The following is a 20,579-nucleotide window of genomic DNA, read 5'->3' as shown; positions in this document are numbered from 1 at the left end:
GTCAGAACTGGCCTGTGAATTTGGACCCCATTCGTAAAAGCCTGGGCTTTTTATCAAGTTGTCCTTTACATCACACACATAATGTGTCCTTCCAGGATTAGGCTGGGATATTAGTGAGAATTGGAGGTAAAACAATGCTGTAACTGCATGAAGTGAATTTCTCTTCCAGGTTGTATTGGCAGGTGCTTTTTATCCAAATTACTTCACTTTTGGGCAACCCGACGAAGAGATGGCAATGAGGGAGCTGGCTGGCAAAGACCCAAAGACAACCATAGTGGTAGGTGGAGGGGGCAGCCCTCCCTCTTGGGGGCCAGGGCCACCGGTTCTCAAAGGGCTTGGTTTCCAAGGGGCCCACACCGAAATTTGCCTTCTCTACTGGTTTCTAACTACAAAGTGGATTTTACCCCCTGTAGTAACAGTCACAGCATGACTGACCCTTTACCTTTTGTAGACCAGCCTCAAAGGAAAGCTTGGGCAGTCACGTGCCTGTGGCTTATGAAGCTCAGTCCTGTGGGCCATTGTGACAGAACTTCTGATTCAAAGGACAGTTTATCATCATTAGGGAGAAGGCTCACAGGCAGTGGCACAGGTGCTGCAGGGGCCCTGATCGGTTCCTGGCATTACAGGGTCCCTTGCCAGGCATTTCTGGGAGCGACTCTGAAGCATTGACCCAGGAGTAACTTCTCAGCAACTTAAGTTTGCAAAGGAAAATGCTTGGTACTACTATAGCGTGCCCGGCCTGCAAGGGGTCACCCCTCCAGTTTCCGTGTTTGCGGGGATTGCACCCTTAGTTGTGGTGCTTACACATGTGCTTGCCAGGGTCATACTATTTGGGGCAGGGATTTGGGGCCATACCTGGTGGTGCCCAGGAGCTAATCACACTCATGTGTGCTTAGACATTTGTAACCCTGATCATAGTGTATCCCCACTTTTAAAGGGTGGTGCTTGCTGGAGGTACACTTTTTCCTGGCTGTGCTCACTTATACCTGGGTGCAAGCCAGACACTGCATGCTTTAGGAGCACTCGGGGGTTCCAGAGCTGAGGCACCAGAGCCCCACTCACCTCACATGGGAAGCCCTGGTTATCAAACCTGGGACCTCATGCTTTTAAACCAGGTATTTTTGCCATAAGCCATTCCCCAGGTACCAGTGATTTAAGTTGGTCCCCAGGGATGTGTCCAGCAAATAAGAGACTGAATTTTTTTTTTAATTTTATTGAATCACCGTGAGATAATTACAAGCTTTAATGTTTGGGTTACAATCACACAGTGATTAAACACTCATCCCTCCACCAGTGCACATTCCCCACCACTGATATCCCTGGTATACCCCCCCCTTCCCCACCTTCCCCACCTTCCCCCTGCCTCCATGCAGACTATATTCCCCATACTCTCTACTTTGGAGCTTTATGGCTTGCAACACAGACACTGAGAAGTCATCATGTTTGTTTCATTACCTACTTTTGGCACGCATCTCCCATTCCCCATCCCGACTGATTCCTCCAGCCATCATTTTCTTAGTGAGAGACTGATGAATTTTTGATTTCACGTTCGAGGAGCACAGGCCACAGAACCCGAACTGGCTCGAAGCGAGTAGTGTTTTTGCATGTAGTGATCAGCCGCAGCATTGAACTTTGGGTGGGCATTGTGGACCTTTGTTCAAGTCTGTGCTTTCATCGAACGAAGGGATCAAGAGTCACATGGTCAACAGTCGGACATTGTCATGGGCTGAGAGATGAGTCCCCAAGGAGAGGTACCTGATGACGGGGGCCTTCGTGAGCTATTGGAAGAGAGCCCGGAGGCGGGGGCGCTGAGACTCGCACTGCAGAGGGAAGGACTCTCCTCTCTGCTGGAGTCCCTTGGCAGGGATCTCCAGGGTCTTTGCTCAGTCCCAGGGGACTGAATTCCCCTCTGAGCCTGCCCCCCCATCTCCTGTGTACCTGCTGTGGCAGAGGAGCCTCAGGTGGTGGCTTGTGGCTGAATTGGAGCCTGCAGCACCCAGTGGGAGAAGAAGCGCCTCAGCCCGGGCAGGTGAGGGCCAGTGTACTGTGAGAGGTGTGAGGCTGTGGTGAGGAGGAGGTGCTCCCTTCTCTAGCAAGAGGGGCCTATCTTCCCAAGGTTATGTCCCTGTGCCTTATGGGAGCCTCGAGGTTTAAGCAGATGAGTCTCATCAGCTTGTCACTGTAAGCCTGAGAATGAAGGCAGTGGCTGGCAGCAGCTCGGTGTACGGTACATATGGATGGCCTGACGTCCCATTCCCACACAAACCCAAACCAAACCAGGAAGCTGTGTTTTTCTTTATTTCTCTATTAGACTTTTGGATTCTTCAGCATGGGAAAATTCATCTTTAGAATATGTGTTGTTCCAACAGTCTTTTTTTCTTTCTTTTTTTTGGGTCACTCCCAGCGATGCTCAGGGGTTACTTCTGGCTCTGCACTCAGGAATTACCCCTGGCGGCGCTCAGGGGACCATATGGGATGCTGGGAATCAAACCTGGGTCGGCCACATGCAAGGCAAACGCCCTACCCGCTGTACTGTTGCTCCAGTCCCAGTTCCAACAGTCTTAACTGGTCACGTGGCATCCACATCTGTCGAGCCTGCATCTTCCAGATGAAGGAGAGTGTTGGATGCAGGGCAGCGGTGTGCAGCTTAGGGCACATCACACCATGCCCACACTGGGTTGGTACTGATGACTGCTGTTCTGTTTTACAGCTGAAGCACATCCCTCCCTATGGATTTCTCTACTACAAGCAGATGCAGTCTCTCTTCAGACAGTGTGGGCAAGTCAAATCCATCGTGTTTGATGGGGCAAAGTAAGTGTGACACTTTGTCGTCCTCTGAGTTAGGACAGGGGCCAGGGTGAGAAGCAGGCAGCTGTGGGAGCTGGCCTGGTCTGTCTGGGCTCTCAGCAGTGTGGAGGCCTGGGACAGGAATGAAGTGCTAGCGGACTGTTGGAATCTCGGCTGAAGGAACTAAAAGCATGTTTTGGAGAATTTCTTGGAGTTTTAATTTCCAAAATGGAACTTTATGCACAGAAAAGGTTGATAGTTTTTAACTGTTTCTGAGTTTGTAAGTTAGAATTTTTTCTAGTATCCTATACATTTATATTTATGGTTATTAGTTTAGTAAATGAACTTAATTTTGTTTGATTACATATGCATCACCTTCTAATTTGGATTAATTCCTCCAACATTTTAAGTTCCATGGTCAATAATTCAGGCTGGAGCAATAGCACAGCAGGTAAGGCTTTTTGCCTTCCATGCACCCGACTTGGGTTTGATTCCTCCAACCCTCATGGAGAGCTCAGCAAGCTACCAAGAGTGTCCCGCCCTCACGGCAGAGCCTGGCAAGCTATTCGTGGCGTATTCGATATACTAAAACCAGTAACAACAAGTCTCACAATGGAGATATTACTGGTACCCACTCGAGCAAATCGATGAGCAATGGATGACAGTGATACAGTGGTCAATAATTCATTTTCTTGCTAAACTCGTCAGTCCCTCACAAAGCTAATCCCTTCTCCAGCAAATTGTTTAAACACTCCACTCACTTCTTACTGACACAAATCAGACTTGATGTTTCGTCAGTGCTCTGGTACAGAGAACAAAACACCAAACTTCCTGTCTCAGCTCCCTGGTCTGAAACAGAGCCCTTGGTAGAGGTGGGCTGCATGTGCCACGGGGCTGGCTCTCTCCTGGCCCCCTGAGTGTCCACTGTCAGAGCTGGCCACAGTGACTGATCTTTTGCACTGCGGTCTGTGGGGGTTTCATCTTCCTCTTGTCTGGGAGCTGTTGGTCTTTGCAGTCCATTCTCCAGCCAGTCACCTACAGCCGCAGTGAGGATGCTACAGGATGGGAACTGGTGTGAGACTGTTCCTCTGGGAGCTCAGCGCAGCCTCCCCGCAGCAGTGGAGCCTCTGCACATGGGTGCACCCGTTTCCTCTGTTGCTGGGGAAAGATGAGCTTCCAAGCCTGTGGGGGAGTGTCTTGGCAGAGAACCAGGGCCAAAGCAGGGCTTGTTGGGGTGCAGTGGGGGCCCTCGGCCGGCAGCCGGCTGGGTCCGGGTGCTGTCCTTCCGATGTTGAGTGGCTGAACGATGACTGTGAGCATGAATGGATGCGCACTTGGAGCCCCTTGAGAGCTCTGATCTGATCTGTGCTTTGTGGAAGTTGATCAGGGAACGACGAGGAGCAGAGGAGGCCACCCAGAGTCTCTGTGATGTTCCCAAGCATGAGGAGTGTAGCTGCGAGCCAGTGAGGTGACGGTCTGCCCGAGGTGGGGGGTCCTGGAGGGGGTCCTTCCAGCCTGGGTGTTGATTAGGATGGGGCACCGCTTGGGTCTGACTCCCTCCGTACTCACGGGAGGTTTCAGTAGGGAAAGCAGCTGGAGCTCAAGTCTGGGGTTTCTAAGGTGACATGGAAACCGCTAGAGAAAGATGGTAATAGGTGAACAAATCAGGTAGAGGATAGGCAGAAAACGGATGTTTTCAGTGTGAGGCACAACCAGGACTGGCAAGGGGGCTTAAAAGGGAGCAGAGGGCGACAGGTGAGTGGGGGAGGCATAAGAGGGTCTGGGGCGGCAGCACACTGCAGAGCGGAGGGGCCAGGGCAGGGCAGGCAGAGAGCCATCATGAGAGACGGGTGCTATGTCCCTGGGTGGCTCCCGGCCAGTGGCCTACTGTTGCCCTGTCACTGGGGATCACGCACTGTGACAGCGAGGTGGGCTCAGGCTCCTTTTGGCTACCTTGAGTTTTGTTTCCTTTTTGGGTGGTCCCACCTGTTGGTGCCCAGGGCCCTGGAGCCAGCTGTGCTTAGGTATGAAAGGCATGGCCTCCCTCAGGCTAGGCCTGTGACCTGCCACTTGTTCAGCCCAGGGTGCAGAGACCTTCTGCCATGCATCTATAAGCACATGGCAACACAGACAGCCCAGCACTGGGATTTTCACCCTCCACAGTCAGGGCTGTTCTAGGACTCCAGGGGGTGGGAGGGACTGGTAACAAGCTGGAGGGCAATCGCACGCTCAGAGCTGTACTCACTGGGTGCTTTTTCCTTGTATTTCATAATAAAATGGTGGCAAAAGAAAAAATAGAAAATCCCCTGCTTTTTAGAAATAATTACTAGAATTAAGATTTCTCAAGTGAAAATTCCATATGAACTGCTTGATGTGCATTGTACTGCATCACACATAAAAGAACAGTTAGTATTAGTCTTACAACTGCGCTTTCTAATTATTATCTTCAGTGAATGATGTTCCTATAAGAACTTCTCAGGGGAGTGTGGCTGGTACTTTGAGGAGGGGGCGGCTGAGCGTTGCTGTCACACTTCCCTGGAGGCTGTGCAGTGAGTGCAGGTCTCAGGTGCCATGTCTCCTTTCCCCTTTCTGTTTGTGAGCAGAGCTTTTGTGGAATTTTCACGGAACCCGACTGAGAGATTTAAAACTCTTCCCGCTGTGTATATGGCAATTAAGATGTCCCAGCTGAAAGTGTCCCTGGAGCTCAATGTTCACTCTGCAGAGGAAATTGAAGGGAAGGTGCAAGGAGGAACGGTCTCAAAACTCAGGAACACTCGGTATTTGGGGACCTGGGGGGCCTTTTCAGGAGTAACGTAAGGGCGGATACTGAACTGTTCTAATGCTGACACTGAGGGCTTTGTGCTTGCAGCACTGCTCACACTCCTGACTGGGTGCTTGGCACATTCCTGGGCCTCTTGTGCTCAACTAGAGTGATTGTCCGTTAAGGGGACCGAATAGAATAATGGGATTTTTTTTTTTTTTTTTTTTTTTGGTTTTTGGGTCACACCCGGCGATGCACAGGGGTTACTCCTGGCTCTTCACTCAGGAATTACTCCTGGCTCTGCACTCAGGAATTACCCCTGGTGGTGCTCAGGGGACCATATGGGATGCTGGGATTAGAACCGGGATCGGCCGCGTGCAAGGCAAACGCCCTACCCGCTGTGCTATCGCTCCAGCCCCGGGATTTTTTTATTTAGGTAGCCGAGATTGAACCAGCATTAGTTTTCTGCCTTTCACCCATGCTAGGCATGTGCTTCCTCTTCTAAGCTATCTCCATTAACCCCCATCATTTCTTGTAATTTTTTGAGGAATTTGAGAAATGGGTGAGGAAGAGAGAAACTATGGCAGTTGGATCCAGTATGGGGGATTTGGGTTTCAAGAACTGGGACCTGTGGTGGCTTCTGCCTGTGTGATGGAAGACTGTCCTACTGGGTACCTCGGTTACTTCCCACCTACCGAGTGCCTCTGGAAGTCAAGGAGAGCCGGGCCAGCCTCTCTCTCCTCACTTTAGAACAAAAAGAGTTTGAAAGGGAACATTTGTATTTTATCAGTGTTTTACCTGATATCCCTTTGGCTGCTTGGGGTAGAGAACTGGGTATGTCCTTTCCAAAGCAGCGTTTAACCAGACATGGGTTTCTGTCCTCCTCTGGTTGCTTGTTTTAGGGCCATGCCTGGTGGTGCTCAGGTTTTAATTCCAACTCTGCTTTCAGGGATCAGTCCTGGCAGTGCAGAAGTACTGGGGATTGAACCCGGATTGGCCCCATGCAAGGCAAATACCCTAGCTGCTGCGCTATTGCTCTTACCCTCCTGTGCTGTCCTGGAGGCTGGAGCCACTTCCATCTGGAACTAGTTGGGAAGAGTGTGGCGTCTAGATTGGGATTCAGAGCCCTGAAAGCCCATGTTCTTGAAGAGCCTTGACCTTGAGGGGAGGTTTTAAGGGGTGGTATGGGATTCTCAGCTCTTCCTGAGCAGCCAAGGAAACCACTGGAAACTCCTGTTCGTGATGAAATCACATGTGTATTGTCTTAGATATTTTGAACATCCTCCAGTAAACCCTTCTCCTGTGGGTTTGGGGTGATAGCTCAAGTCACAGGGCACATGCTTTGCCACTGTAAGGCCCTTGTTCCATCCCCAGTCCTGCACGCTGCCTCCCTGCTTCACTGCAGGTGCACCTGTAGAAACCTACTTTCCTTTAGAGACCATAGCTGTTTAGGCAATAACTCAAGTGTAAGTGTTACTCTTGCTACATTTTTTGATTGCATTAAACAGGGTGAATGTGGACTTTCAGAAGCAGACGGTAGATCCTATGCAAGTCTCATTTAACACACTGGACAGGTCACAGACAGTCACAGACATCCTCCTGACGGTCGACGTCACCGAGGTGAGAACGGGGCACGGAATCCTGCTAAAGTATTCTATTTGAGGGGGGCCAGAGAGATAGTACAGCAGGTAGGGCACTCGCACACGGCTGGCTGGAGTTCGTCCCTGGCATCCCATGTGGTTCCCTGGGCACCACCACTGCAGTGTCAGGAGTAATCCCTGAGCATCTCCAGGTGTAGCCCCAAAATCACCACCACCACAAAAATTCTCTTTTACCCAGAAGATAAGTTGCTGTGAATGCTATCTGCCTGTGTGACACAGTCTAGAGCAGCAATGCCACCTTACGCCTGAGAGTGGAGAGTTTCTACTTCCAGAAAATGAAGTTCATATTAAAAGGCATAGGTGTTTCCTGGTGAATGGAAAATCTCCCTCTGCTTATTTTAAACGTGCTTTTCAAAGATTTGTTACAATCATTCAATATTCCAGCTTGAATTCCACCATTACTGTCTACCCTTGTCTCCATTTTCCTAGCCATTTTATTTGATATTGCTTCTTATCATTAAATGGCTAACTTGATAAAAATATTTTCAGAATGAAACAAATTGTGAAAACTGTTACATCTCGCCATGGGAACATATTAAGTCCTTGCTTGAGGGTTTATTAAGCTGTGGTTGCAAGTTAAGCCTTCTATGTTAATATTTTTGTTAGTTGAGATTGTTAGCTTCTGTGTTACATTCCCATTCAGGAGATTTTTATTTATTTATTTTTTGCTTTTTGGGTCACACCTGGCGATGCACAGGGATCACTCCTGGCTCATGCACTCAGGAATCACCCCTGGCGGTGCTCAGGGGACCATATGGGATGCTGGGATTCGAACCCGGGTAGGCCGCGTGCAAGGCAAACGCCCTACCCGCTGTGCTATTGCTCCAGCCCCAGCATTCAGGAGATTTTTTGAGGGTACTTCAAGCTGTACCCAAGTGCTTTGGGGACTCAGGGCCATTCCCCGTGATCCTTGGCCAGTGTGACCAGACAGCTCCGTGTCCAAGCCAGGCAATGCTTGGGAGCTTCCTGGAATCACCCAGCAGTGCTCAGGGGGTCGACCTTGAGGTGCTGGGAATGAGATTGGAGTAGTCCAGGCAAGACTGTCCCTGGCCCCTGTGCTAGCTCCCTGCCCTCCTGGTGAGTCCACAGCTACGCTTCAGTGGGGGCTTCCCACAGAAACGTGACTGCCAGGAGAGGCGAGCTAGAGCCAGGCCAGTGCTGCTGCCATGCTCCCCTGGCTCATCTGCTCCCCCATCCCTCCTACCGTCCCGCTGCTGGTCCTAGTCCATGGTGGCCCGAGGTTGCCTGCATTAGGGCAGGGCTTTCAGAGTCATTTCCTCGGTCCTCTCAGCCCTGAGCATTTCAGGCTGCTGGTGGGGTGGGTAAGGGGGTGGGACGAGTGCATTTCTCCCCTTCATGGGCCAGGGAACCCCCTTTCCCATAAGCCCCTTCCTGTGGAGTCTATTGGCACCTTCTGAGCTGAAGTGCCCTTCCCAGGAATCCTTTCTTGGTCTTCATCCCTGTGTGTTCCTTTTCCAGGTGGTTGAAGTGGGGCACTTCTGGGGCTACAGGATTGATGAGAAGAACGCAGAAATTCTGAAGAGGCTTACTGCTGAGATCAACCGGCTGGAGTTGGTGCCCCTGCCCACTCACCCTCACCCAGACTTGATGTGTCTGGCCCCTTTTGCGGATTCCCATAAGGAGAGCTACTTTAGAGCTCAGGTCCTTTATGTCTCTGGACATTCTGCTGAGGTACGATTTCCATCACAAATCTTGCAGAGGGAGGTGAAACCAACTTTTAGCAGTTAGTCGAAAATATTCTCGAATCTTCAGCAGAAACTAAGTACAGATAATGATCCTTAGAAAATGTATCCTGCTGGCTTTCCTTCAGTAGTGCCCGGTGGTGTTTGGGCCCAGGCCTGCAGTGTGCCATGAGGACAGGGTGCCCGCACAGCCTGTGACTGGAGCGTGCTCTCTGCCCCAGGTGTTCTTTGTGGACTATGGGAACAGGGCCCACGTCGACCTGAACCTGCTGATGGAGATTCCCTGTCAGTTCCTTGAGCTTCCCTTCCAGGTAAGACAGTCTTGCTTCGCTCCTGGGCGAAGGGGCTGCCCCTCAGTGGGTGGGCAGGGCCCAGGGAAGGAATTTGTATAACCACATCAGCCAAACTCAGGCTCCCTCTCTTGCCAGACACACTGATGCTCTGCCCAAACTCTGAGTAAGTTAAGGTATATGGAGGGCTCTAGATAGAGACGCTTGAGGTTGGCGCTTTCTGGTACTAGTTGTTAGGTTGTGTTGGCATCAGGTAAGAACTTAGGTGGATTTGGAGACCTGCTTACACGCTCATCAGTAGAAATGATTGAAAAGCTTTTCTAAACCTTTTTGACAGTTTGGGGGGCAGGCTTACCTAGCAGAGCTTAGGGGTTACTCCGGTCTCTGCACTCAGGAATTAACTACTGGCTATACTTGGGAAGACCTTACGGAATGCCGGGGATCGAGCCTGGGTCAGCCTCTAAACCTTTTTATTGTTAAAAAGTGAAAACAGAGCCTGGGGCTGGAACTCAGTTGTCCAGCACAAGTCCTGAATAAAGAGCTCTGGCTTCCAACTTGAACGCTTCTCCAAGAATGTAAAATCTTTTGACAATGTCCCTGGGAAGTGCTCGCTTACCCTGAGATTGCTGGTAATGGGAGTCTCATGAAGATTGTGCATGGGGGCTGTCTCATGGTGCTCTGTAGACGATTCCATTCATTCACAGAACTACTGCCGCCATACTCTTCTGTTCCTAGGCTTTGGAATTTAAGATCTGCAAAATGCGGCCGTCTGCCAAGTCCCTCATTTGCGGTGAGCACTGGAGTGGCAGAGCCAGCCAGCGCTTCGCCTCCCTGGTGCAGGGCTGCACCCTCCTGGTGAAGGTCTTCTCTGCCGTACACAACGTCCTGCATGTGGACGTGTACCGCTACTCCGGCGTCCAGGATGCCGTCAACATCCGGGACATCCTCATCAGGGAGGGCCATGCCGAGCTCGCGGAAGAGCCCTATGAGTCCAAAGTACGCTCCTTCCTTCTCTGTCCTGGCTGCGGGCTAGTGTGAACATGCGAATTTTCTCCAGTCAGAATGTGGGGGCAAATGCAAGACGGTGTTCCTTTGCATCCAACACACGCACACACACACACACAAACATGCATGTGCACACACATTCACAGACAGGCACACACACATACAAACACACAGTCCAGTTAAGATCTGCTGCTCCACACAGGTTTCTCCTGTATTTTCTTCCAGACTGAGTCATGGTATTTTGTTGGTTTTCTGTAAAATGATGATTAATTTGAAAATATTCTCTGGAGAATTTCTTTTTCATGGATGTATTTCCCAAATGGAATAAATTAGTGAACTACTTTAACCATTCAAAAATTTCTCCCACCTGTTTCAAGGTTATTTCTGAAGCATTTTCTTGGTTTGAAGGAGTCAGAGATGCCAGCCTTACTCTTTGCAACTTTCTCTTGTTGCTGCTCTTAAATCATGCACTGTGGTCCTCAGGGTGTTCCCAGCAGTGTCCAAAAGACAGTGCGGATGCTGGGGATTGAAACTGGCGTTCCTGCACTCCGAGCATGTGCATTGCCCTCTGGGCCCTCTCCCTTTGCTGTTAAATGCTGGAAGGTAGTGAAAGTGAACTGAGCCTCCTACAGTGAATTTTTCTTTAAAAAAAAAAAAGGTTTAAAAATGCACTTGGTGGTTATTGCTTCTAAAACTTTAATGATCTGTAGATCTGCTAAAGCTAAAAATAAGGTCGTGACTGTGAATCTCTGTGGTGTTTTGACTAAAATGTTTTTAATGCAATTTTTTTAATTTAGTAAAATGAATTTTTCTTACTTTGTTCAGCAAAGCCATGAAGTTCTCAAGGATCTCTTTTCCAAATCAGTAGAAGCCGCGGCAGACATGTCTGTGCTATCCCCCATGAAGGATGATGAGAAGTATTTGATCCGGATCTTGCAGGAGAGCTTTTCTGCCAATAAGCTGGGGGCGCCCAACTGCAAGGTAGTCAGCAGGAGATGGCTGCCCCGGCAGGCACCGAGCTTCACAAGCTGCCAACACCACTTCCTCCCTCGTGTCCCAAGACCCCTTCCCGTCTACCCCCCAGCCCTGCTACACTTTGTTCTGTAGACCGGGTTCAGGTCTGGTGAGGTATTGCTTCCCGCACTATGAAGCTTCCTGTCCCTCATATGAGATGGATCATTCTTCTCTGTCCTCCTCCTCCTGCTGACTGCCTGCACTCAGCACGATGCCCTCTACTTCTTTCTGATTCCGTGAGCTCAGGTTTTCTTTTAGCTGAGTAGTGTTCCATTTTTCCAGTCTTCTGTTCCTGGACACTTAAGTTGTTCAGATCTTAACTAATCTGAAGAGCACTGCAATGAAAAGAAGAGCACAGTGTCTTTTTGGAAGTGTTTTGGGGCCAACTGGCCAATAGGAGTATGAAGAAATACTGATGAAAGCACAGTATTTACAGTAAATACTGATGCTTTATCCCACATAGAGACTCACACCTTAAAGGAACGAAAGCAGCCAGTGTTGGTGTGGATGTGGGAATAAGGACCCTCATCTGTTTCTGGAAATGCCAGCTAGTTTAGCATCTTTGGAAAAAGAAAACTTGCCAGCAATCTAGGAATTAAGCCTGCATGTGACCAGGTGGCTCGTTTCTTGACATCTTTCCCCAGTGTGATGAGCGGCCATGAGAAGTCTGATGGTTTTGCCCTGCCCTGCTTTTGATGTTACCACTGTTCTCACTGTGGGGTCTTCCAGAAAGAGGGAAACCTGAGAGCAGGGTAGAGAAAGCTTTGAGGTTTTTTTATTTATGGCTTTTGTTTGGTTACTCCTGATTAGTGCTTCAAGGGCCCATGTGATGCTGGGAGTTAAACCCGGGCTTCCCACATAGGGAGTCTGTGCTTTGAGTCATCTCCATTGCCTAGCTTTTTAAAAAGTGAAATATTTATTCTTTTTCTGTGCTAGATATAACTCACAGCTTTGCACATGACGATGAGGCTTTTGCTCCACCTGGAGCCATATCCCTGGTCTTGGTTTTGTTAAAACCTTATTGGGGCTGGGGAGACAGTACACTTGGGTTGCACTGACCTGGATTTGATTCCCCACATCCCGTATTGTCCTCCAAGCACTGCCAGGAGTAACCTCTTGAGCATCACTAGGCATACCCCCCCACACAAAACAAAACAAAAAAACCCTTCTTTTCAGAGCACTTTGTCTGCGGGGGCGTCAGACCATGGCATGAGTGTGGGCTCTGGGGAGCCAGTGCCAAGTCTGTTTCCTCAGTTTCTGCTCTGCTGGGGGCTTCAGAGTCATCAGAGTGGTCTGCTGCGGGGGAAGGGAGATGCCCATTAAAGCAGTAGCAGTAGTGTGGGGCGGGGTGGGCGGATAGCCAAAGACTTCCTTAAAAATTGGGGGGGACGGGGCTGGAGAGAGTAAGCGGGGAGGATGTTTCCCTTACACATGATTGACCTGGGTTTGATCCCCAGTACCCCATATGGTCCTGAGCCCACTAAGAGTGATCTCTTAAGTGCAGAGTCAGGAGAGAGTCCCGAGCACTGATGGGCTGAACCTGGTTCTATCCACAGCACCGCATACGGTCCCCTGCCAACAACGATGCCTGACATTCTTGGGCGTGGCCCCAAAACTACACCAAACATACATTCTGGGGAAGCAAGGGGTGTGCCTCAGAGCTAGAGCACATGTCTTGCCTATGTAAATTTGATCCCCAGCAATGAAAAAATAAAAAGGGAGACTCTTAAGGGAGTCAGTTAAATACTTAGATGCATTTCCCTGTTGAAGCTTGAGGGTGTTCTGTGATGAAGCTTTCCTGTGATGAAGCTTTCTAATTTTCAAATTTAAGTTCAGATTATAGGAATGTATGTTAAGTGGCCTCTTGCTTACTGCTGAGGTGTCTGTTTTGCACGTGCAGGCAATTCTTCACGGACCCTTCAACCCTTACGAACTGAAGTGCCACAGTTTGACCAGAATATCCAAATTCAGGTACGGTCTCGCCCCAAGGATTGAGTCCTTAGAGCCAAGGGAACTCATCCCCTTTGAGTCTGTTTCATGAAAGTGTCTGAGACGTTTTGAGTCACTTCATTCACTCACTGCTGTTTTTCTGCTCTTGCCACATTCACTGATCACCCAGCAGAACTGTGCATACTGGCTCTGCTCTGGGACCTTTGGAAGGTTTGTGAGGGCGCTGGGATAGTTGGGACCTCCCCAATATGGGTCCTATTGGAGAAGAAAGTGCTAATCACGAGCAGGGCTGGAGCCGACCTTGATAGTCTAGAATACTCCGGAAACCTCTCAGAGGGATGCCGAGCATGTTAGGAAGGCCTGGGAGGGTGTGCAGGGAAATCTGAGCACTGCCAAAGGCTCAGGAGCCAGGTGCTCGGTGGGAGGAAAGATTGGGCTAGGGAAGGGGTGTTTTCAGTGCCTGTGCTTGGGCCTGGATCGGCATTTATCTCAGAAGTGACCAGAGTATGTGCGGCCAGGGAACAGGCAGAGGCTGGGGAGAGCATCGCTTGGAGTCGTGCACCTGCCTACGTGGAGAGACCACTCTGGGCTTCATTTCAAACTTCTCTCCGCTGCAGGAGACCCCTGCTCTCCCGTCCCTGGAGCTTGTCCAGAGGTAGAGCCCAGAGGACAGGAAGGCCCAGCACCATGGCAGGCTCGTGCTGCTTCAGCTTCACTGGGCGTGTGGCCAGGGCTGGCCTGGATGAGACCACAGACAAGAGAAGGGGGGAGGGGAGTGTGCCCAGGAGCTGAGCCACGTGGCTTCCCGCTGGCTGTGCTGGGACCTGGGGGACAGCTACGAGTGGATATGTGGGGCAGCATGGGTCAGGGGTGGATGCCTGGGCGCCGCAGAAGGAATGTGGGGAGACAGGGTCAAATGAGGCGTCCCCAAGGGGACTGAGACGCTCCACAGACACAGCATGTCTCTGCTGGTGGGGGGTTGCGGAGCTGGGCTTGCATGGTGCAGTGACACAGCCACTTCTCCTCAGGTGTGTGTGGATTGAGAAGGAGAGCATCAACTCTGTCATCATCAGCGACTCCCCGGAGAACCTGCACCAGAGGATGCTGGTGGCAGCTTCGCTCTCTGTCAACGCCACGGGTGAGGGGCTATGCTTGCGCATGCATGCGCCTTTCTCCAGCCCCATTCTTGACGGCCGTGGCTGCTCGTACCCTCACTGCTCCCGAGCACTGGCGGAAGGAAGCGGACGCAAAGCTCTCACTTTTTCTGGGGATTCAAGTATGCAGCAGTGGAGTCCTTGGTCACCTGACCCCTCCACCAGGCTGGGCTACAAAGAGAATCAAGGCGGGCTCTTGGCCTGGGAGCACTGTGATAGCCTCGAGAGAGAGAAGAGGAACCAAGCCCAGGAGCCCTAGAGCTCTCCCCAGTCTGCAAAGGGAGGGTGCCCGGGAGTGTTGGACCACCGGGGGCAGATGTGGGGCAGGGTCCACACTCTCTGGCCTCCCTCCCGCAGGGTCAACCATGCTTCTTCGAGAGACGTCCCTGATGCCACACGTCCCCGGCCTGCCCGCGCTGCTCAGCATGCTCTTTGCCCCTGTGATGGAGCTGAGGTAAGGCAAACTGTTCGTCTTGTCTAAGGTGCAGGGGTGCAGAGCCTGTTAAGAAGTGGGGGCAGAGGAAAGAAAACGGGAGCCAGAGTGGGCTCTGTTCAACCGGATGATGCAGAATCTGTGGTGGGTGGGCTGGGGCCTTGTGGTCCCCAGTGTCAGGAAAGCTGTCCATTGTCCATCCCACTGGGAACGAGAACTGCTGCACACACTGACAGGGAGCTGAAGGCGCAAAGCACACAGTATGACAACTTCTTGGTAGCCTCCCCCGCACACAGGAGGGGCACATCCCTTCAAGTGGGAGTGGGGATCCTACCCCTCACGGTGTGGTGACTTCTCACAGTGGTGTAGCCCCTTGTTGACTGCCCCTTTCACTATCTGCCCAGGGGTACGCAAGTAGTGTTCTGTGGTTCTTGGATTTCTAAAGGACGAGTTCTGTTATAGACTCAGGAAACAGGTAAATCAGTCAGAAGTACCTAAAATACCGTCTTTCTAGGAAAACCGCGAGCCTCACAGGAGAAGGCTCTACGTAGGTAACAGTTTCCAGGAGTGCGGCACGCTGACCGGCCATGGTCTATGCAGTGTCCGGCAGGAAGGGACGCTTCTCTCCAAACAGCCGCCAGTTTGCATGAGCTTTGGTTTCTGGGCTCGGTGTTCATTTGAGTCAGTGGCAACCATTTTTGAAGCACTGAAGGAAGGTGTCTGAGCGGGGCAAACCCCTTCGTTTACCAAGTGCTCAGTTTTGTGCATTGAGCCAGAAGAGCTTTTTCAACGCAGACCTGACAGTGGTCACTACTGTCAGTGCACCTCGGGTGCCCTCCGCCTGTGCCCCCGCCCCTGCGCCCGCTTTGCCGTTGTAGCCCAGCCCAGGAGCAGCCCCAGGTGGGGAGATCTGGCAGTTTGCCTTCCCTTGAAGCAAGTGGAGGCGGGAGTTCCCTGCCAGAAGTGCTCAGAATTGTCAGCTGAGGCCGCTGTCCAGTGGGGCAGGGAAGGAAGGGCAGTGGCTGCTTCCATCCTCCCTGGCTCCAGGGGCCCTTCTGGGAGGCGGCTCGCCAGCACTGCTGGAAGGCAGGCACGGGCCTCTTCTTCTGCCTCAAGCTGTCCTTCCCCGCGGGCTCCGCTCCCTGCAGTAGCTCAGTGGCGCCACCCTGGGGTGAAGCAGGAGAACAAGCTCCTACCCGGAGTGATGAGAGCCCAGGGAGCTGGGAGACAGGGCCCCGCTCCAGTCTCCAGTGTGCTCAGAATCCAGTGATAGAAGAGAAGCACAGGTGGACTGGAAGGGGCTCTTCCCTCTGTCACCATCGGCGTCATGCAGGGGCAGCTGGTGCTCCAGAACATCTGTCCCTGCGTGGGGTGGGGGTCACAGCTGCTCCCTACATCTGTTCTGCCAGGGAGGCCCCTCAGGTGCTCCCTCTGGGGCTGCTGTGGCTTCCACACAGCCAGGTGATTGTTCTGCACCCTGAGAAGTTGGGTCACTTCACAGGCTGCCTCAGAAGCCTGGCTCCTGATACCTGTCAGCGTATAGAAGTGTAGAATCAGAATCCTCTGCGCCTCGAAAGTGGCACTTCCCCTTGTGAGAAAAACATGGTGTAGCATTCCTGAACCCCCATTTTGGCAAGATGTCATAGACTACACATGTGCACTTTGGGGTTCACATACTCACGTCCCAGCTGTTCACACGAAAAACCCATTATCTGGTGGATGAGGAGAAAGGTCAGAGGGTTGGCGAACCCTGGCACCACATGTTCCCCAGCAATGCCAGGCCTAAGTACCTCTTGCTGGGAGGAGCCCCGAGATTTCTTGCGCACTGCTGGGAAGGCTGCTCCGCCCTCATCCTGTATCATAAAAGCCTCATAGGTCACAGAGGATGCAGAGGTGCCCTGTGCGGGCCCTGGCCAGCGGTGACAGCCATTGAACTCTGCCAGGCTCCGTGCACAGATTTGTGTGAGGAAAAGCTGGAGGAGTCCACCCTTCCAGGCACCCCTTCTGTACCCAGCCGGATATGCTACGCTTCCTGCCAGGGCCTTGCACTTCCAGTTTGTGTCTAGAGAGGCATTTTACAGGAAGGAAATAAATTCCTGTGGTCTCACTGTTTGTTGGGCTCTGTAAATATTGGGGATCCCTGGGAAAGCATGCAAGCTGATGCGCCCCCCAGATTGAGGAGGGGAGCAAAAAAGGACTTTGTTTTCCAGATTTTTTTTTTTCTTCTTGGGTCACACCCAGCAATGCACAGGGGTTACTCCTGGCTCTGCACTCAGGAATTCACTCCTAGTGGTGCTCAGGGGACCATATGGGATGCTGGGAATCGAACCCGGGTCTGCCTTGTGCAAGGCAAACACCCTACCCATGTGCTATCACTCCAGCCCCTGTCTGGATCTTACTAGGAAAAGCTTGGTCGGGGAGAGAGTGGCCAGGACTCGGACCCTTCATTCCCGTTACTCGTTGCTTCTGTTTGAGGAGGATTTTTATGAAAGGAAATCATAGTCCATTAAAAATATTAAGAGACTGCATTTAAAGAAACATTTTTGTGATTATTTTGTAATGCAAACATTGGCACTGCCAGTTCATGTCTGGACCCTAGTCTCTGCTTTTCTCGTGCGCAGTGGAGACGATTGTGTGCGAGTGTGCACAGATATGAGTCGTGGGGACTAGGAACACCCTCTTATTCAGGTCTGTTTGGGTATTTATTTGAGTGGGGACTGTAGGCGGGATTTTTTGGGTTTCACTTTGGTTTTGGCCACACCCAGTGGTACTGAGGGGTTACTCTTGGCAGTGCTTGGGGTCCAGATGGGATGTCAGGGATCGAACCTGGGTTGGCTCCTTATAAGGGAAACCATCCTACTTGCTTTACTCTTACTCCAGCCCCCTAAGAACACACCTTGTCTGTTATTTCTGCTAAATCCTCATTGGTCTAGAGAAGGGGGAGAGGTCAAGGTAATTACAATCAGAGCTAGTAAAAGATGTTACAAGGTACCTGTCACCAGCATCTGTTCCTTGGTTTGCTGTTTCTCTGTGGAGCAGGTCATGGGCACTGGCCAGCACTGGTGTTTGGGCAGGTGCAGGAGCAGGGGTGAGGTTAGAGTGGGAGGGCTAGAGGCTGGACAAGACTGAAGCCCAGTGGGGGAAATGCCAGGGAACCAGGAAATCCTAGTGGCAGGAGTTTGTTTTTTGAAACTTGGACAGTGCCAGCTGCTGTGTGGAAGGACCGAGGTCTGGGGAGGGGGTAAGACTGCTGAGCCATGGCAGGTGTCTAGGTGGGAAAGGCCATGACAGTAGTGCAGAGGGCATGTGTGTGTGGGCAGCGGTTTGGGGCAGCGCCTGCCCCCAGCAGCCTCTGTCAGACTCGGAGTGTTAGGAGTTGCTACACAGCCTATTCCCAGGAGCCGGGCCGATGCTCATTTATCCCGGGGAGCTGGGGCATGTGCCTTATGGACAGGAGCCCAGGTTCGATCCCTGGCACCATCACGTCCCCCACGCACCACTGGTGGTGTCCCCAAAATAAAAAGAATTAATGGGAAGAATTTCAGAGGCTGAGCGAAAACAGCCTGACAATAAGCAGCATGTTCTCCGTGACTGAAATTCAGGGTACCACATCGTGGGTTAGTAAAAAACTTGCTCTTCTCACAAGTGTGACAGTGGGAGGAGAAACACCTGAAGGAGCTGGGCATGGTGGCAGAACTTCGGGGGGGTGGGCGGCGGGAGGTGTTTATTGTGGTTTATCATGAAAATGGTGTTTTAACAGTCTTGGCAGCATAACTTCTTAAAAGTGGTTCCTTCCTCTAGGGTGGATCGGGACGGAAAGTGCTACACTGGAGTCCTCTGCGGCCTGGGGTGGAATCCCACCACAGGGGCCCCCATCCTGCCTGAGCATGACATTGAGCTTGCATTTGACGTTCAGTTCACTGTGGAGGACATTGTGGAGGTGAGCACAGCTGAGTTGGGTGGAGAGCGATCTCACTACAGCGCTGTGTCCTGATGCTCAGCCAGTGCCCAGGACAGGGGTAAGGGAGGAGGCAGCATTCGGCAGGGGGGTGGGGGCAGGGAAACTCAAGGCATGCCCACGGCAGCTGTGAAAACGCCTGTTGTGTTGGTTGAACTTGGAAGTGTTAACTGCTGTCACCTGGTGGAGCTTGAGCATCCACTTCGGTGGTGGGCCTGTTTTTGATCAGGAAGATGCTTGAAGTACGTCTGTGATGATTTGTTTTTCAAGCACATGGAAAGAACTCTTTTTTTTTTTTTTTTTGGCTTTTTGGATCACACCCAGCAATGTACAGGGGTTACTCCTGGCTCTGCACTCAGGAATTACTCCTGGTGGTGCTCAGGGGACCATATGGGGTGCTGGGACTTGAACCCGGGTCGGCCGTATGCAAGGCAAACACCCTCCCCACTGTGCTATTGCTCCAGCCCCGGAAAGAACTCTTAAACGTCAACACTGACACACAGTTACAGCTTGTCCCATGTGTTACGAGGGAATGGCGAGGGAATGGCGAGGGAATGGCGCGCGGCTCAGTGCAGCCAGGAAGGTGAGTGGAGCTGAGAATGGGGAAGACACATTTCTTAGACACCACCCTGTGACCCTTCTGAGAGAGTGAAAACTCACATCCACAGAAAACCTGCATGCGAATGTGTTGTTGCAGCTTTACCCAGAATGGCTGAAAGCTGGACCCAGGCTCCAGCCCCAGGTGCCATATGGAGTGACTCCAGAGCACCGAGTGCCACTGCGTGTGACCCACAAACAGACCTGAAAAGCTGGGAGCAGCCACAGCGTGCTTGGGCAGGAGGATGGGTCTGCTGGCCCAGCCACATCGCGGGTGGCCCTTTGTGTGCTCTGCGTGCAGTTCATGAAGTGCAGCGTTCAATATCCAGGGACCATTCTGGAAAGAAACTCTAGGGACAGAAGACTCGGGCAGCTGGACTGAAAAGGGCAGCGGGGATTGGAGCACAGAAGTCTGTCTGTGGGGTGGAGGCCAGATGCCTCTCTGGGCTAAAACCCCCGTAAATATTCACCCGTGGAAAAGGGGTGTGTGAATGTGTGTGACCGACCCCCTTCCAGGACTCTGGAGTGAGGGTGGCGTCAGGCACCCCCTTTAGCACTGGACGGGTGCTTGGACTGGAGCCTCGAGGCTTCCAACAAAGGAAACTGCACAAGGTGCTGTGCTGTTCTGCAGGGCAGAGTGTCCATCCTGAGCCTGCTTTACTCCTGCCCGCTGTGATGTGGGAGCCAGGGCAGAGCAGCCTGATTGCCCAGCGTCAGCCAGTCAGTGGAGCCTGAGCTCCTCGGAGATACAGCAGATCTGGGACCAGGGCAAGGAGACGACAGTTGCACGTGGGCAGCGCCAGGAGGGAAGGATGCCCTCAGCAATGGAGGGGGCGCTCCAGGGGCCCAGCAAGGCAGCTGTTGCCGTGGAACCCAGAGAGAAATACTCGCTTGGCCACGTGGATGTGTATAGTTGAAGGCACCAGAGGGGAGCAGACGGCTCTGTGTCAGTTTCCTGCTGTCCTGTAACACCCTCTGGAAGTAGGACTGATGCTGGGGGCCATCAGTCTCGAAGTCCTGCTTTGACCAGGAAGTGGGTGTGAGGGGAGAGGGTTCATGGGGTGGGAGCTATGGGTCACGGGCAGCACTCCAGGGGCTCCTGGGGAAGGGGAGAAGGGCGCCCGCCTGTGTAGGCTGACTCCTGCAAACCATCACCCGCCTCAGCAGATTAGAGATGTCACACCGACCTAGAGAAGGGCTGTTACATGAAACGGGTCAGTGCAGCTGGGCTGGAGCTCAGAGCCACGCATGGTTTCTCACAGAACA

The 20,579-nt window shown here is 52.0% G+C and overlaps 1 protein-coding gene across 1 annotated transcript in view; it reads left to right on the top strand.

Annotated features, from left to right (window-relative positions):
- The window catches only part of TDRD9 (tudor domain containing 9), an 83,150-nt gene that overhangs the window by 51,402 nt on the left and 11,169 nt on the right, over window positions 1–20,579 (top strand). The window contains exons 22-33 of the mRNA XM_004603770.2: window positions 170–277; window positions 2,711–2,811; window positions 5,391–5,564; window positions 7,057–7,168; window positions 8,689–8,901; window positions 9,134–9,223; window positions 9,938–10,198; window positions 11,033–11,188; window positions 13,122–13,192; window positions 14,200–14,309; window positions 14,683–14,779; window positions 18,560–18,698. Coding sequence (XP_004603827.1) covers window positions 170–277; window positions 2,711–2,811; window positions 5,391–5,564; window positions 7,057–7,168; window positions 8,689–8,901; window positions 9,134–9,223; window positions 9,938–10,198; window positions 11,033–11,188; window positions 13,122–13,192; window positions 14,200–14,309; window positions 14,683–14,779; window positions 18,560–18,698 — 1,632 coding nt within the window. The remainder of the gene's footprint in view (window positions 1–169; window positions 278–2,710; window positions 2,812–5,390; window positions 5,565–7,056; window positions 7,169–8,688; window positions 8,902–9,133; window positions 9,224–9,937; window positions 10,199–11,032; window positions 11,189–13,121; window positions 13,193–14,199; window positions 14,310–14,682; window positions 14,780–18,559; window positions 18,699–20,579) is intronic.

The sequence above is a fragment of the Sorex araneus genome, chromosome 3 (genome assembly GCF_027595985.1).
Source record: "Sorex araneus isolate mSorAra2 chromosome 3, mSorAra2.pri, whole genome shotgun sequence".
NCBI lineage: Eukaryota > Metazoa > Chordata > Mammalia > Eulipotyphla > Soricidae > Sorex > Sorex araneus.
The sequence above is the reverse complement of the archived record's forward strand: the minus strand, read 5'-3'. Positions and strand labels throughout refer to the sequence as shown.